The sequence below is a fragment of the Gymnoscopelus microlampas genome, assembly GCF_963454915.1.
Source record: "Gymnoscopelus microlampas genome assembly, chromosome: 13".
NCBI classification, from domain to species: Eukaryota; Metazoa; Chordata; class Actinopteri; order Myctophiformes; family Myctophidae; genus Gymnoscopelus; species Gymnoscopelus microlampas.
Window position 1 is genome coordinate 12,184,403 of NC_139950.1, and position 14,874 is coordinate 12,199,276.

At 41.4% G+C, this 14,874-nt stretch overlaps 1 protein-coding gene across 1 annotated transcript in view; it reads right to left on the reverse strand.

Annotated features, from left to right (window-relative positions):
• Window positions 1–6,236: 6,236 nt before the first annotated feature.
• The window catches only part of pkdcca (protein kinase domain containing, cytoplasmic a), a 19,050-nt gene continuing 10,412 nt past the window's right edge, over window positions 6,237–14,874 (reverse strand). Inside the window, exons 3-7 of the mRNA XM_084077073.1 lie at window positions 13,359–13,642; window positions 12,967–13,046; window positions 9,676–9,777; window positions 8,668–8,841; window positions 6,237–8,326 (exon numbers count right to left, since the gene is read on the reverse strand). Coding sequence (XP_083933199.1) covers window positions 8,241–8,326; window positions 8,668–8,841; window positions 9,676–9,777; window positions 12,967–13,046; window positions 13,359–13,642 — 726 coding nt within the window. The 3' untranslated portion in view covers window positions 6,237–8,240. The remainder of the gene's footprint in view (window positions 8,327–8,667; window positions 8,842–9,675; window positions 9,778–12,966; window positions 13,047–13,358; window positions 13,643–14,874) is intronic.

Genomic DNA, 14,874 nt, shown 5'->3' on the forward strand with positions numbered 1-14,874 from the left:
GCAGTGTTGCACAAGAAATTTGGCGCTGATCGGTCCAGTGGTTTGCGAGATAATCTCTAGACAGAAAAACAAACAGACAGACAGACAGACAGGGGCGAAAAAAGAATCTCCCAGAGATAATAAGCTGTTGTTGGGCTTGTGTTTTATCTTGGACCATAAAAATGCATGGAGGTACTTCCTTGGCCTACTGCCAGTGTTCACAAGACAACTCGTGCTGTTCAGGCCAATGGTTCAGGCCCCTGTGCTATACACATACACACTCTTCGCCATGTTGCCCACATACTGAATTAGTCTGTATTTGTACATTCTATTTCTAATATAATTATTTATAATTTAATTTCACAACAAAATCTGAAACCTCAAGTAAAATAAAATCAAATCAGATTTAAATATTTACCATTGCTCTAACAATTGGCCTTAATGTTATGCAGCAATATACTGTAGTGTGAATTATTCAAAAATAATGAATACTGCTGCTATTCTTTGATTGTTCCTTTTATTATTTTTGTATTGTTGTATAATGTATATACAGTACATTTATTATTAATATTATTATTATTTGGCCGATGCCCGTTGAGAACGATGCCCGTTGGCAACGCACACCTCTCGTTTACCCATTGTACTCATATGTTATCTCACAATAACAGAAAACAGAAAATACACTAGTATTGAGCCCTGAGGGATTCCGGTTACCCATATGGGGTTTAAGTGCTTAAAGCAAGGCAGGGAAGTCTGTCTGGAAATCCATATTTGGGCAACGGTTTGTGCCACTGTGTTACCTCATACACACAGGCCTATATCATGTCCAGCTGCATAACACTCACATCATATAGCTAGTTGTGTAGTCATGTAGTGTTAGAGGTTATTATGTTACTATGTTACTATGACATCACAGTACTGACATCATAACACTGATGTAATAACCTGCCTCCCAAGTACTCTGACAACACGTTCTGACGTCAAAGTGAATACATAGTACCTGCTGAAGACGGGGTACTACACTGGTTATGGACAATCTGAATTTCTCTGAAGAGAAGATTAAGCAACAACTAGCGTTACTTGGGTACAAGAATGTATCAAAGTCCCGACTGCTTGAAATCAAAACAAATCTTGATAAACTGATTCAACGTGGAAGATCAAAGAGCCAGGCTTCATCCAAATACACACAGCCCTTAACAGATCCTACCAGGCAAGAGGTGGAGCCCAGCCAAATGAACACACGATACACCTTCAGCCAGACATCCTCTCTAGGCAGTGACACAGGACAGGCACACGGGAGGAACTTCATCAATAAACATGAAGGACAACTCCATGTATGTGATGATTCCAGACACAATGAAGGATTAGATACATGGAGCAATCAGGAAGGACGTCTAGGAGGCCTGCATGTGTCCATGTCTACCCAAGAGAACGCTGAACCAGAGAATGAAGACAGAAGTCAGAGTGAAGGACAGAGACCTGCATCTGTGCAGAGACAGTACTCATGTCTCTCTCCTCAGCCGAGGTCTGATCCTGCTTTCTCTGAAGAGGAAATTGAGCAACAGCTAGTGTTACTTGGGTACAAGAATATACCAAGGCACCGACTGCGTGAAATGAAACGAGATCTTGATGAACTGATTCAACATGTAATATCAAACAGGCAGGCCTCATCCATTGAGCTTCACTCCAGCAAACCCCAAACAGTCCCATCCCAGCCAAGTCCCTCTGCATACAGGAAAGAAGTTAATCAATCTCATATTGCAGACCCTGGTGATGGGTATTTATTGCATTCTTGTAAGTCAGGCCATAGTAAAAGACAGGTGGCACCCGCCTATTATTCAGGTGAGAAAGAGTATATACGGTCCTCAACAGATCCTACCAGGCTAGAGGTGTCGCCCGGCTCCTTGTCTGCCCAGGACAGCTCTGAATCAGAGAATGAACTCAGTAGTAGTAGTAGTAGTAGTAGTAATGGTAGTAGCTCTGAGACTGATGGACTCTCTCCGAGCACCTTCGAATCCTACAACAGGAGAATGACTCCAATGCAAAGTGAGCTTGAAGTCAGGCCCAGACCCAAGTCCTTCATCGTTTCAGCACAGGGTCATCCTCATACGAATAACCTGAAGAAGGATGACCCCGTCACAAAGTATTTTCAATATAAGAAATACTGGGAAATGCACCCACGTCCTGGAGAATGGGATAGGACTGAACTACGCAGGGAGATCAGTGAAAAACTTGCATACCGGCCTCCTCCGCCTAGACCTGAAAGAGTATTAGTGCCCAATAACTATGTTGTGCCAACATCGAAGAAACGCTCCGCCCTACGTTGGGATATCAGGTGTGATTTGGCCAACTTCCTAATGCCACCAAACAGCCTAAGTTATCTATTTTAGGCCTTATTCTCTGTCCATGCATTTTTTTATTGGATAATAAGCCTTATGCCTTGATAGGCCTACACTATAATTGCCCTCTATAACAAACACCGTAAATATCCTACATATAAATAAGGAAACGTCTGTCAGTCAGTCAGTCAGTCAGTCAGTCAGTCAGTCACACACGCACGCACGCATGCACACGCGCGCACGCACGCACACACACACACACACACACACACACACACACACACACACACACACACACACACACACACACACACACACACACACACACACACACACACACACACACACACACACACACACACACTGTTTCCACATGGTCTCAGTGGGTTGAGCAATTGATCTGAACTTGCACACAGGAATTGACCATTAGCACATGCAGACAGTGACAAAGTCTGTTTTTCACTTTCCCAAAATGTAAGCTGTTTCACGTTTTTGTGTAAACACCAAAGATTCAGAGTTCAGGCTATGGGATCTGTCGTCATGGTTACAGCCCTGCAGGCTATGGCATCTCTCTAGCCACTGCCTACACTTGGCTTACACACACACACACACACACCAGCACAGAGACGTAGCTCTTGGTGCCAATAGTGTTGGCGTATGCACATTGTTTACTCATTGATACAACAGACATTCCATCGATTTATGTGCGATCAGAAGGTACATTATTTCACGTATTTTCAAGAGAGGCGAGCCGGCTGTGAGAATAACGTCTCTCTGTGAATGAGAACCAAGGTGGAGCTAAGCTCAGCTGAGCTGCACTGTGTGTGTGTGGGGCCTTAAAAACGCATGGTAGTGGAATTTCTGCTGGTCCTCCAAAGTAAAAAAGTTGATTTTGATCCCTGATATACTGTGTACACAGCGCATAACCCAAAGTCTTTGTCTTGTGTTGCACAAGTGTTGTACAATGTGTACAACATATCCAGGACGACGACATGCTTTTAGATTAGGTTTTTATTCCCGAGCACTGCACATTCACATGTAAACAGGAAGGCTCACTTCCACAGACTGACCTGGGGACACACCCCTTAAGTGCTTGTCCCAACCAATCACAAATGCTATTGGAACAGACACTAGGTGGTAGTAGAGTATCAAGTACAAACATATTCTGTGAGAATATTGCATTCTGCAAATACTTTGAGTGCTCACATCTTCGGGTATGGACCAGAAATAATATTTTAGGGTTATATGGCTACCTACAAGCCTCCCCTGGACAGACATGCCAAATTTGTGATAACCTCATGCAGTTGTTGGCAAGAACCATGCAGTTGTTTTTGTAATCCAGTACAAATGTAATTTCGCATATTGTACAAATGGCGTATTTGACCATTTCTGCACACCGGGTGTTCTTAAACAGTAATGGAATTGCATACATTGGGTATGACTGGAAGTCAGTAAACTTTCTTGACTTGCAACATTATCTTCATTAACAAACAAACATTAGATGTTTAATTCATGGCACAACTCAAATGACCAACACATTATTTGGCTCTTGCCATAAACTAAGGTACACATTTTTTTATATATATTTTTTTGATAATGGTGGAAGGAGAGGGACTTCACATCTCTATACCCTTATTTTATACTTTGGTCTCAATAGTATTTAAATAAAAACTAACTGAAACTAAAGGTGTAGTGTCTGTCCCTGATTGGCTGAGACCTAAATTGGTATCTCACCAGAAATTAAACTTAAACTCCCCAATTGTACAGAGTCAATTCCCCCTACTGTCCTGGTAATTGGCCCACATATCCCCTCCGCTGGTCTCGGGAGAGTTGTAGACTTAGAACAAGCGTTACTCGATACATGCACGTCACGTGTCATTTGGACTGTTGACAGTACACTGCCCAGATTGTCACGACTAATTGTCACAATGTCGGCTGAGCCTGGACCACACACTATACACAATATAACAACAGTACAGTGGTATATAGATGCAGTACAGTGGTCTCATACAGCTATAGATGCACTACAGTGGTCTCATAGATCCAGAACAGTGGTCTATATATGCAGTACAGTGCTCTATAGACACAGTATATTGGTCTATAGATGCAGTACAGTGGTCTATACAGTACAGTGGTCTATAGACGCAGTACAGTGGTCTATAGATGCAGTACAGTGATCACAACGGTTATAATCTATGGCCCATCCATATTATAAAAAACAGACTCATGTTTGTTATACTGTAATAAACAAATAAACAAAGAGTCTCAGGCCTGTTTAGGTCTGACCACTAAATCAATGACACAATGCTGTTGCCAGCTTCCATCCCAGTAGGCTACATAAAGTAAAACCAGTAAAAGGGATTAGTTATCATAAAATGGAACATACATGTAATAGGAAGTGTCTTTGTTGATGTTTCAGTGGTTTTGTGTGTTCTGCTTCTGTTTCTGACACACTGAATAACGGTGAGCAGTCAGCATCAAAGAGCCATAAACATGGACAGTGGACACATTATGTCACTTTCTTTCCAGCTGGCAGATTCTTCAGCGTTTGTCAGGCACTGTGTTGAATAAACACTATTTATTTCTGAATTATTTCGACCTTTGTCAAATAATCGGTTCAGGAACACATATCACGCTTTTTTATTTTATCTTTTTTTATGCACATTATAGACAGTTGATGTACACACTCATGTTTGATGGTGAATTGCACCATCTCGTGGCAAAATAAAGCAATGATTTCATCTGAGCCTAAGTTGTAAACACAAACTCAAGACTTTGAAATAGACACATTCACTATTTAGCATTGCACGTGACGCACTTCAAAATAAACCAAGTACTGTCTATCTAGATTGTTATTTCGATAGTATTGTTTAGACAGATGCTAGGTCTCTCTGTAGAGTATGTGGTTGCCTTTGCTTATTGTTAGTTGCTTGGGCTCTGGATGAAAGCATCTCCTAAATGCCTATATATGTAACAGGGCGGTATGAGGCCTGGTACCAGCTACGCCACCTAGGGAAATACTTTAGTATACCTAAAAATGGTTAAAAGTACATTATTATTAGTAAAAATAATAAAAAGTTATTGAAATGAGTAAAAATACTTTAAAGTACATAAAATAAGTAAATAATACTTTGAAAGTACATCAAATCAGTAAAGAAATACTTAAAAGTTGTCAAAATGGGTAAAAATACTTAAAAGTTGTTATAATGAGTAAACAATACTTAAAAGTTGTTAAAATCCATAAAGAAGCCAAAAACATATCCCCAAAAAAATAAGAAGAAAAGGGTCTACAACGCCCACTTATTGGTCAATTAAGTATTTGGTTAGTATTTGGTGTGTATTTGTACTTAACAAAGTATTTGATGAGTATATGGTGCATATTTGGCAGTTAACAGAGTATTTGGTGAGTATTTGTACTTGACAGAGTATTCATGCTGGGTATTTGCACACAGAGTCATGGTGTTGGTTGACAGGCTGGTAGAACAAAGCTGTCATTGTTCTAAACACACTGGGGTCAGCAGTCAAAGGTCAGAGGTCACTGGATCTGGGTTCCAGAGGAGTGGTTAAATATAAAGAGCTCTAACACACGCACACACACGCACACACGCACGTACGCACGCACGCACGCATGCGTGCTGTGAAGCCTTCAATTCATTCAATCTTTTTTTTTTGTGTCGCATTCCTTGGCAGTGAATGAGTACAGGTGGTTCAGCTAAACTATGTACTGTATATCGTTGCTGTCGGGCAGAAACCTCTTAGTCTTATCTCCATATTCTAACTTTTTGTGTTTTTTCATAAATTAATGCTCTGCTTGATCATACTACTCCACTACTACTACTACTAGTACTACACTTCACCGCACCACCCGAGCACTGTCCCAGGTTCCCGAACAGTTTCAATGGAGAATAAACATCACACTTGTGAGTCTGAGGTTGTTTATTTTTGTTCATATAAAAAAATGACATCTCCGTCACAATCAGATTGCATCATCACATTCAGCATAATGTTGCCGTGGTTACTACGTACTGTTATTACATTTAAGCGAACTTTCACAGAAAGCAGACACTTTGCTCAGAGAATTGGGCAATTTTCCCCAGGAAACAGACAGGTATTTTAATCCAGTGATTCGCAAAGGATTTTCATGTTAAGGGCCCCCAAATTGATACGTAATTGGCCTCGGACCCCCATCTGAAAAGCTTTTGTGCCAAGGACCCCGATAAGAGAAGATTCGTGTTGTTGTTCTTGTTGTTTTAAAATCATTAAAACATTTCCACTACCTCCCAAGATGTTCCCAAGCAGATTTACAAGATCGAAAATAGCAGATCTGCAAGCTCACAATGTGTCGCGATGCGACGCGTTGTGAGCTTATAGATCTGCTACTTTTGAATACCCATGCACGCCAAATGGGGTTAAAGTTCTTAAACAGATGTTTTAATGATATATGAAATTATTTAGCTGAGGACCGCCTGGAACCCCCACAAGGGACCACCTGGGGGTCCCTGGACCCCACTTTGAGATCCACTGGTTTAATCGGTTTTCAACACACAAACAGAACTATCTGTGGGGTTCTGCCACCTTCAACCTGGACTCCAAATTGTTGGCCGTAGCGTTAAAGTTGAACGTTCCAAAAGATTCCAAAAAAACGTCCACATTTTGTAAAGAAAAAAAATCTAAAAATGTTCAAGAGTAGCAAAAAAATGTAAAGTTTTGAAAATGTTTAATATACTTGAATATAATTATATATTTTTTCAAATATTCAAAATATATTCACATATTAGTATATCGGGCTTAAGTATTTAAAGGTCACAGATCATGACAAAAAAAAAATCATATCAACAAATCCATAAACCGAAGTCTGATTTGTATTAAAGATACTAGATTGACGCTGGTCGGTGCTACGTGAACTTCATCCTCTCAGACTCATCGGGTTAATGTGTAATGAAGAAGACAAGGATAATAGGTTACATTTAAATAGTCAAGGTAGTGCATGTAAATATAAATTCTATCATTGGACCATTTGCTGTAGTTCCCCAGGTGTCCAGAAGGTGGCATATACCCGTGACTTGTTCCGGTTCTTATTCACAAAGCTTTGTTTGATTGGCTCAGCATTTCATTTGAACCAGAAACACATTATGAAGGTGTCATGGGCTTATGTGTTTCCGGTTCAAATCTGCTGACAGTGGTGCAGTGCTCATTGCACGCAATACCACGGCGTCCCGCCAGTCTTTTGAGCAGGAGCACGCGCATGCACGAATGTGAGAGTGCGTCTACCTCGCGTATCGACCAAAAACAACAATTCACACCTCTTATCAAAGCTTGCTAAAGCTGCCGAGTGTCAACAGCGTGAATTAACATAGGAATGAGCTGGCTGGATGCATATAAATGGTCCATTGTGTGACCTGCTAAGTACTGTAGGTGTAGGCATACTGTCAGATGTCTTGAAGCAGTCCAAAAAGAACGTTTGGATAACAGTGGCTGATGGATTCATGAACTTAATTAGAGAGGTGACGTCTGCAAGGTAAAGACTATTCATTTCCTGTACAAACATTTCCTACTATTTATGCACTCGTAAACCTAAGTAACATAAATCACACATTATTAAAGTAAAATGCATGCGCGAGCGAAGTGCGCGTGATGTGCGTGAGACGTCATTAAAATAGCATCACACCAGTTAAAAAATCACCACTACAACACTGGCTACTGAGCCAATCAAACAAAGCTATGGGACACTATTTCAGTATTAGGTAGTATTTAGTCACTCGAGCAAGACTGTCGACTCAGAGATTGTGTAATAGTTGTCTGGCTGCGTGAGACTATAGAATTAGAATCCGCTCAATCACACGTTTGCCTTTCTCTTCCAGGATCCACAACCTGACGCTCAACCAATCAGAAGAAGGGGTATTTCCTCTTCCTGGTTCTGGATCAGCTGCCCACTCTGATGTAAGAGGCCCACCTCTGCGCGGGGCTTAGCCTGGCTCCACCCATTTTAAAGTAGACCAGCTGTCGACCTGCAAAGCGGAGGAGACAAGAGTTACCTACTACTAAACCAGTGGTTCTCAAACTTATTCAAATCAAGGACCCCCAAATGTATATATATTTGGATGTACAAGCTTGAAGCTGTAACATCTGCTATTTTTGAATAGCCAACGTAAAACATTTGGATCAAGTGGTTAAAAAGTGATTATGATGCTGAATTAACACATTTTGCTGGGGATCCCCTGGAACTATTAGTCTAATTTCAAAGACGAAGTAAGGTAAGATAACGCACAATAAGATAAGAGGTAAGACAAGAAGAGACGAGACAAGACAATCATTCATCCCCCTGAGGGAACCTCATGTGTCAGCTGACCTGTCCAGGTGATCTCATTGGTCAGGACAAAGGCGCCACAGTGGGCGTGGCTCTCACAGATAAGCTCCGCCTCATGCAGGCTGAAGACAGACAGCTGGCAGGCGTCGTGACGATAGGATGGCCAGCATCTGTAGTCGTCTCCTTGGATGGACCTGTCTGGGACGGCTCTGTAGTCTGCAGGACAGGTTTTATTTGTCACTGACTTATACAGCAAGGGTTCCCAAACTTCTCAGGCCGCGACCCCCCCGAAATAATCATATTGGAACTGGGGACCCCCCAAAATAATCATATTTGAACTGAGGACCTCCCAAAATAATCATATTGGAACTGGGGACGTCCCAAAATAATCATATTTGAAACGGGGGACCACCCACCCTGACAAGCACTTGGAAGTGTAGGCATTACATTTAGTTTGACTTGTTTCCACAGATACATATTGTGAAAATAGCAGAACTACTAGCTCACAACGCCTCGCATTGCAAAGCGTTGTGAGCTTGTAGATCGGCTATTTTCACAATGTTTCAAAAATATTTTGTGTACAGCAAAAACAGGAGGGGGGGGCCTAGTATAGAGCCCTTGGGAATCCAGTCAACTAAGTATAGGGTTTAATTGGTTAAGTGTCAGCAAGTGAATGACATATTGTTTAGTACACAGGTCTTTCACCAGAGGGCGCCAGGGCGCCTAGTATGGAAAGGAGGAATCATTAAAAAAAACAATGTATAATAGATATAAATTGTTGATTTTTTTCGGGATCAATAAATCCCGGGATCAATAAAGTATATATCTATCTATCTATCTATCTATCTATCTATCTATCTATCTATCTAATACAAACGTAATACAAACATAATACAAACGTAATACAAAAGTGTGTGTGTGTGTGTGTGTGTGTGTATGTGTGTGTGTGTGTGTGTGTGTGTGTGTGTGTGTGTGTGTGTGTGCGTGTGCGTGTGCGTGTGCGTGTGCGTGTGTCTGTGTCTGTGTCTGTGTGCTTGTGCGTGCTTATACCTGCAGTGTGTGTGTAGTTGTTGAGATAAAGGCCGTTGGCGTAACTGTGTAGAACTTTCTCCATCTGTTTCAGAGTCTCATCCACATCCCACAGTAACTCACCTGAAATACACACAATCATTGATCTGTTATAAACTTCACTTTACTTCATTTGTCTATTTAGACGGGACACCGCAGAACAGAGGATTTTTCATAGTTAATCGCACGTTTAATTGCAAATACGGTAAGTCATCCCTTTTTTATCTGTTCACAATCACAATGTACCTTAGAGGGATATTTTTCAGTCTTTTACACCCCTATTAATGAATTGCAACCAACAGTTAATGAGTTAATCGCGATTAATCAAGTTAACTTTGACAGTCCTAATATATATCTGGATACGTCATCGTTTCTCAAAATCAAAATTTTGTACACGGTTCCACTGAGACGGATATTTCAGAAAATTGTTACCTTTTTATCCCATCACAAAACAAAAAAAACGAAAATGACGTTTGCGTGTGGATGAGAGGCCTAAAAAACGTACTGGAGAAGGTATGTTTTGCTAAATATCCATGCTAGTGTCTGGGGGGCCTGAGTGTGTACAACAGAACTGCATTTCATTTTCACGAGTTAGAAAAAGGGATTTGTGTTCTATTAGCTCACTATGACTTCAGTAGCCTGCATCTCCTCCAGCATGATGTGTTGTGCATGCGTACGTGCGTGTGCGCATGTGCGTGTGTACGTGCGCGCGCGTGTGTGTGTGTGTGTGTGTGTGTGTGTGTGTGTGTGGTTTTGGGGAGAGGACAAGGGTTAGTCATCTGACTAACTGACTCTGATAGGATCACACACACACATGCGCACGCACGCGCGCACGCACGCACGCACGCACGCACGCACACACGCACGCACGCACGCACGCACACACACACACACACACACACACACACACACACACACACACACACACACACACACACACACACACACACACACACACACACACACACACACACACACACTGTTCATGTGATGTTGTGATGACATACCATCACTGATCGACTGATAGAGAGACTCTGTGTGTGTCTTGGAACCAGAGACATAATTTCTTATCTTTCTTGTTTTGTTGTTCGTGTTGGTTTGTGACTTAAAAGCAGTCAGTCATTCAGTGGGTCAGGTTCCAAGATGATTTTGGGAGGGCGATGATTAGCTTAATGTGCAACACTGTTTTCTCACTCAACAGTAAACAAACCAACATGCACATTTCTAAAGGGACAATATAAGGACATTTAAGAAATGTTTAACACCGCTAAAAGTAAATAAATAATAAGACCATTACTGCATCAGAAGTAATCAACAAACAATACAATTAAAAATGGTCAAACATTGGCCAAATTGTCAAATAGCAACTAAGAAACAGGTACAAATTGTATTATTTTCAGTGTTCATTTTAACAGCAAATTTTTTATTAGTTTTTGTCATAGTTTTTAAAAAATATAATTCCATTTAGTTTTAATCATATTTTAGTCATCTGAAATTAAATATTAGTTTTAGTCAAGTTTTGGTCGAGATAAATGCCATACAATTTTAGTTCCGTAGTATTTTGGCACTTAGCTGCGTGCCAAAAATAGCCGATCTACAAGCTCACAACGCGACATGAGCTTGTAGATCGGAGTGACCTACAATTGTACTGCAGGTACAATTGTGTGTGTGTGTGTGTGTGTGTGTGTGTGTGTGTGTGTGTGTGTGTGTGTGTGTGTGTGTGTGTGTGTGTGTGTGTGTGTGTGTGTGTGTGTGTGTGTGTGTGTGTCTTTAAGACTGTATTGAGCGGTGCGTATGTGCCAGAAGCAGTATCATTCCATGTACGCTACTGGGCATGAGTATGTATCCATGTGAGCCGAAGCTAAGGAGCTAAATAAATACCACAACCTCTGCAGTTAAAGGACAACTTTGGTTTTTTAGAACCAATGTTTATGTTTTAGATTGTAATTAAAGTAAATAAAAGATGAGTGTTAAAAATTTTAAATTTACTGCTTTCTATAGTTTTAGCAATTTTCACAATCTTTTTTTACAGTGTTTTCACAGTGGGCGGGGGCATTCTGTCCGGTGGCTAAATATGTATTTTTTTAACACATTAACCCGGCGTTTTCTTTATTATTATTTACAGTAGCTCTTCTAGCCCCCAATAACTCACATCTGGCCATCTCAGACAGCCGGACCTTTTTTATTGTGTAAAAAAGGCATATTTAGCCACCGGACAGAATGCCCCCGCCCACCGTAAAAAATATTGCAAAAAATGCTAAAAATATAGAAAGCAGTAAATGAAAAGAAAATTACACTCATCATTTATTTACTTTAATTACAAGCTAAAATATAAACCTTGGTTGTAAAAAACCAAAGTTGTCCTTTAAAGAACGTCGTCAAGTGATTCATTATGTCATGTCATAACCTGAACAACACCCAAGCACAACCAAGCATAAAATGACTTGTTTTAGTTCTACTGGATCTCTTCTAGTCCCTCCCTATCATCTTAGTCTAGTTTTTATTTATTGATGCAATGGTCAATACATTTTGTCATCGTTTTTAGACAATGAAATTAACACTGGGTGAAAGTAGAGTGAAATTATCCACTTTCAACTTTTTTTGTGCTTGTAATAGGCACAAAAAAAAGAGAAATCCTAATATATTGTATACTGTAAGTGCTGTGTGTAAGTAAAACAGTATTGAATGGCTGTACTGCATGTTCAGCAAGAACAGAGGAAGCTAAATGAAAAGCAGATCACAGTGCACTCAGACATGTGGTTTAACTGCAAAATCAAAGTCAATGAGTCATTCGTTCTCCTCAGCATCATGGCTTTGTGCTGGGTCCAGCTGTGAAGTTTAGGATGGCTCAGGGTAGAAGACAGGGTTAAGCAAATTTAAATGGGATTGGTATTTAAGATAGTGACACCCACAGCCACAACACTGGAGGGAGGGACCATGATCTGGTACCAACCCAAATTTAGAACAAACATGGCGTTTCTTTCAAAACTGTCCTGAAAATACATCTATCAGGAGACCACAAGGGGAGGTAGATTTGAATTCGGAGGTGTCATTCACTGCCACCGTTTTTCCATTTTCTCCTTTGTACATAATAGTTTGTATTAATTGTTGATCACAGTTTCAGTTATGACTCTGCATTAAATCTCTTTGCTGAAAATAGCAGATTTACAAGCTCACAACGTGCTGCGACACGCTGTAAGCTATTTTCTGCAATGGTTTTCCCCAGACTATGGATCCTGGGGTTTAAGTGGTTAAATGTATGAATGCACTGACTGGTAGCATTGACGATGTTGTCCAGCAGGGGTCTCAGTCCAGGAGGAGCGCTGTGAGGCAGCAGGTAGGTGAAGAAGAACCTGCAAAAGCAGCAATACATACATGTCACTGTCAGGAAGAAAACTACAAATACATACATGTCACTTTCAGGAAGAAAACTACAAATACATGCATGCCACTGTCAGGAAGAAAACTACAAATACATGCATGCCACTGTCAGGAAGAAAACTACAAATACATACATGTCACTCTCAGGCACACACCTGTATCTCCATATTTCATATTCATAATATGAATATTTGAGATCTGCTATGTTCACTACTTCTGTGCGACACACTTGTATGACGTTGATGCATTAACTTATGAAACATATTATGCACGCACATACACACCTGTAAGCGTTGTAAAGGTTTCTCTTCTCGTTGATGGCCTCGCAGCGCCCTCCGGTGCACGGGAGGGTGAAGTTCCTGGCGGGAAACTCCAGGAGGCACGACGTGGCGGCCGCCAGGGATTGTGGGTCGCAGACGGGCGTGTCAGCGGTGGCGTCGTCCAAGTCGCTGACCTTAAGCTCCGCCCCCACCAGGACGAACTGCCGCGGCCTGAAGTCCAGCAGCGTGACGGAGCCGACCGGAGAGTGAGCCAGGTGGTGCAGTAGCCTGACCACACTCATACACATCTACAACACACAGAGACTGGAGAGTGACAACCTGACCACTACACATCTACAATGAAAGAATTATCCGCACTCTCTTGAGGAGTTTCTTATGTTCTTATTTAATAGATTTGCACAGCAAATCTATCAGCAGTCTATCTAGAGAAACGGACACATTTCGGCACGTCGGCCTTCCTCAGCGTTTCAAAACACAAAAAATGCTGTCTGGCTGTCATCTTGAGTTTGACACAGAACGTAGAAACTCAAGAGTATTGTCTGTAAAAACACATATTCCAGATAAGGAGACAATGAGAGAGATTTTCTGTTCAATTTGCAACAAATAAAACAAGCTTTGGAACCCCCTCCAGGAACCATGAGGGTACGTGGACCCCACTTTGTGACCCGCTGGTGTAACACAGTGTTTCCAGTGAGCCAACATGCACAATATCAGCACCCTGACTCTGTTTGACCAGAATGGAACAGAGCCTTCATTAGTATCATTGGCAACACCTGTGAAGGAAGTAAGGAAGAGGCCAAATTCTTTCACACTACGGCTGCTGTGCATAGAGCCTTCTTATTATTCTCGTGCTGCTTGAGCAGTGCTGTGTCCCGTGTCCACTTGTTGTGACGGGATCTCTTGTCACTGAGATGCATCGCGGCAACACAACCATTCTAGTTTGCTGTATGCTCATGTTAAGAGCTTCAGCAACAATCAGTGCACCTCTCTACACCTGCGCATTGATTTATGACTGATGAGGCTTTATTTCTCTCTTAAAGAGGGTAATTACTAGAGCGCTTTCTCCACACAGCCCTGTGAAGTAAGCTATATTTTAAAACGCACATTTGAACACCAATGCCTGGCAGTCACAATGTGGGACAGCGTCTCAATTTCTGGGATGCCTGAAAAGTCATGGAGATGTGGGACTGTCCCACGCAAAGTGGGACATCTGGTCACCCTAAGCCTGGTTTATGATTGGTCCATCCACTCTGTAGCACCACCTTGCTTTGAGGCCAACAACATACTGTGCTTATTTCCAGTTCAACAAAGACATTTTAACTTAACGGATTATGAATGATGAATGCTACATGAAAAGCAACAGGGTGAGTTATGGTTGCTCATGTCTCAAGATGTGTGGAACGGATGGAGCAACTCATCGCTGCTTCTTTTGATCTTTCCTATAAGCTCTTGGTGATTCATGTTCGGATCATTCTGTGACGTAAACAAAGTCATGTTAATGGATGACATTTGTCACATA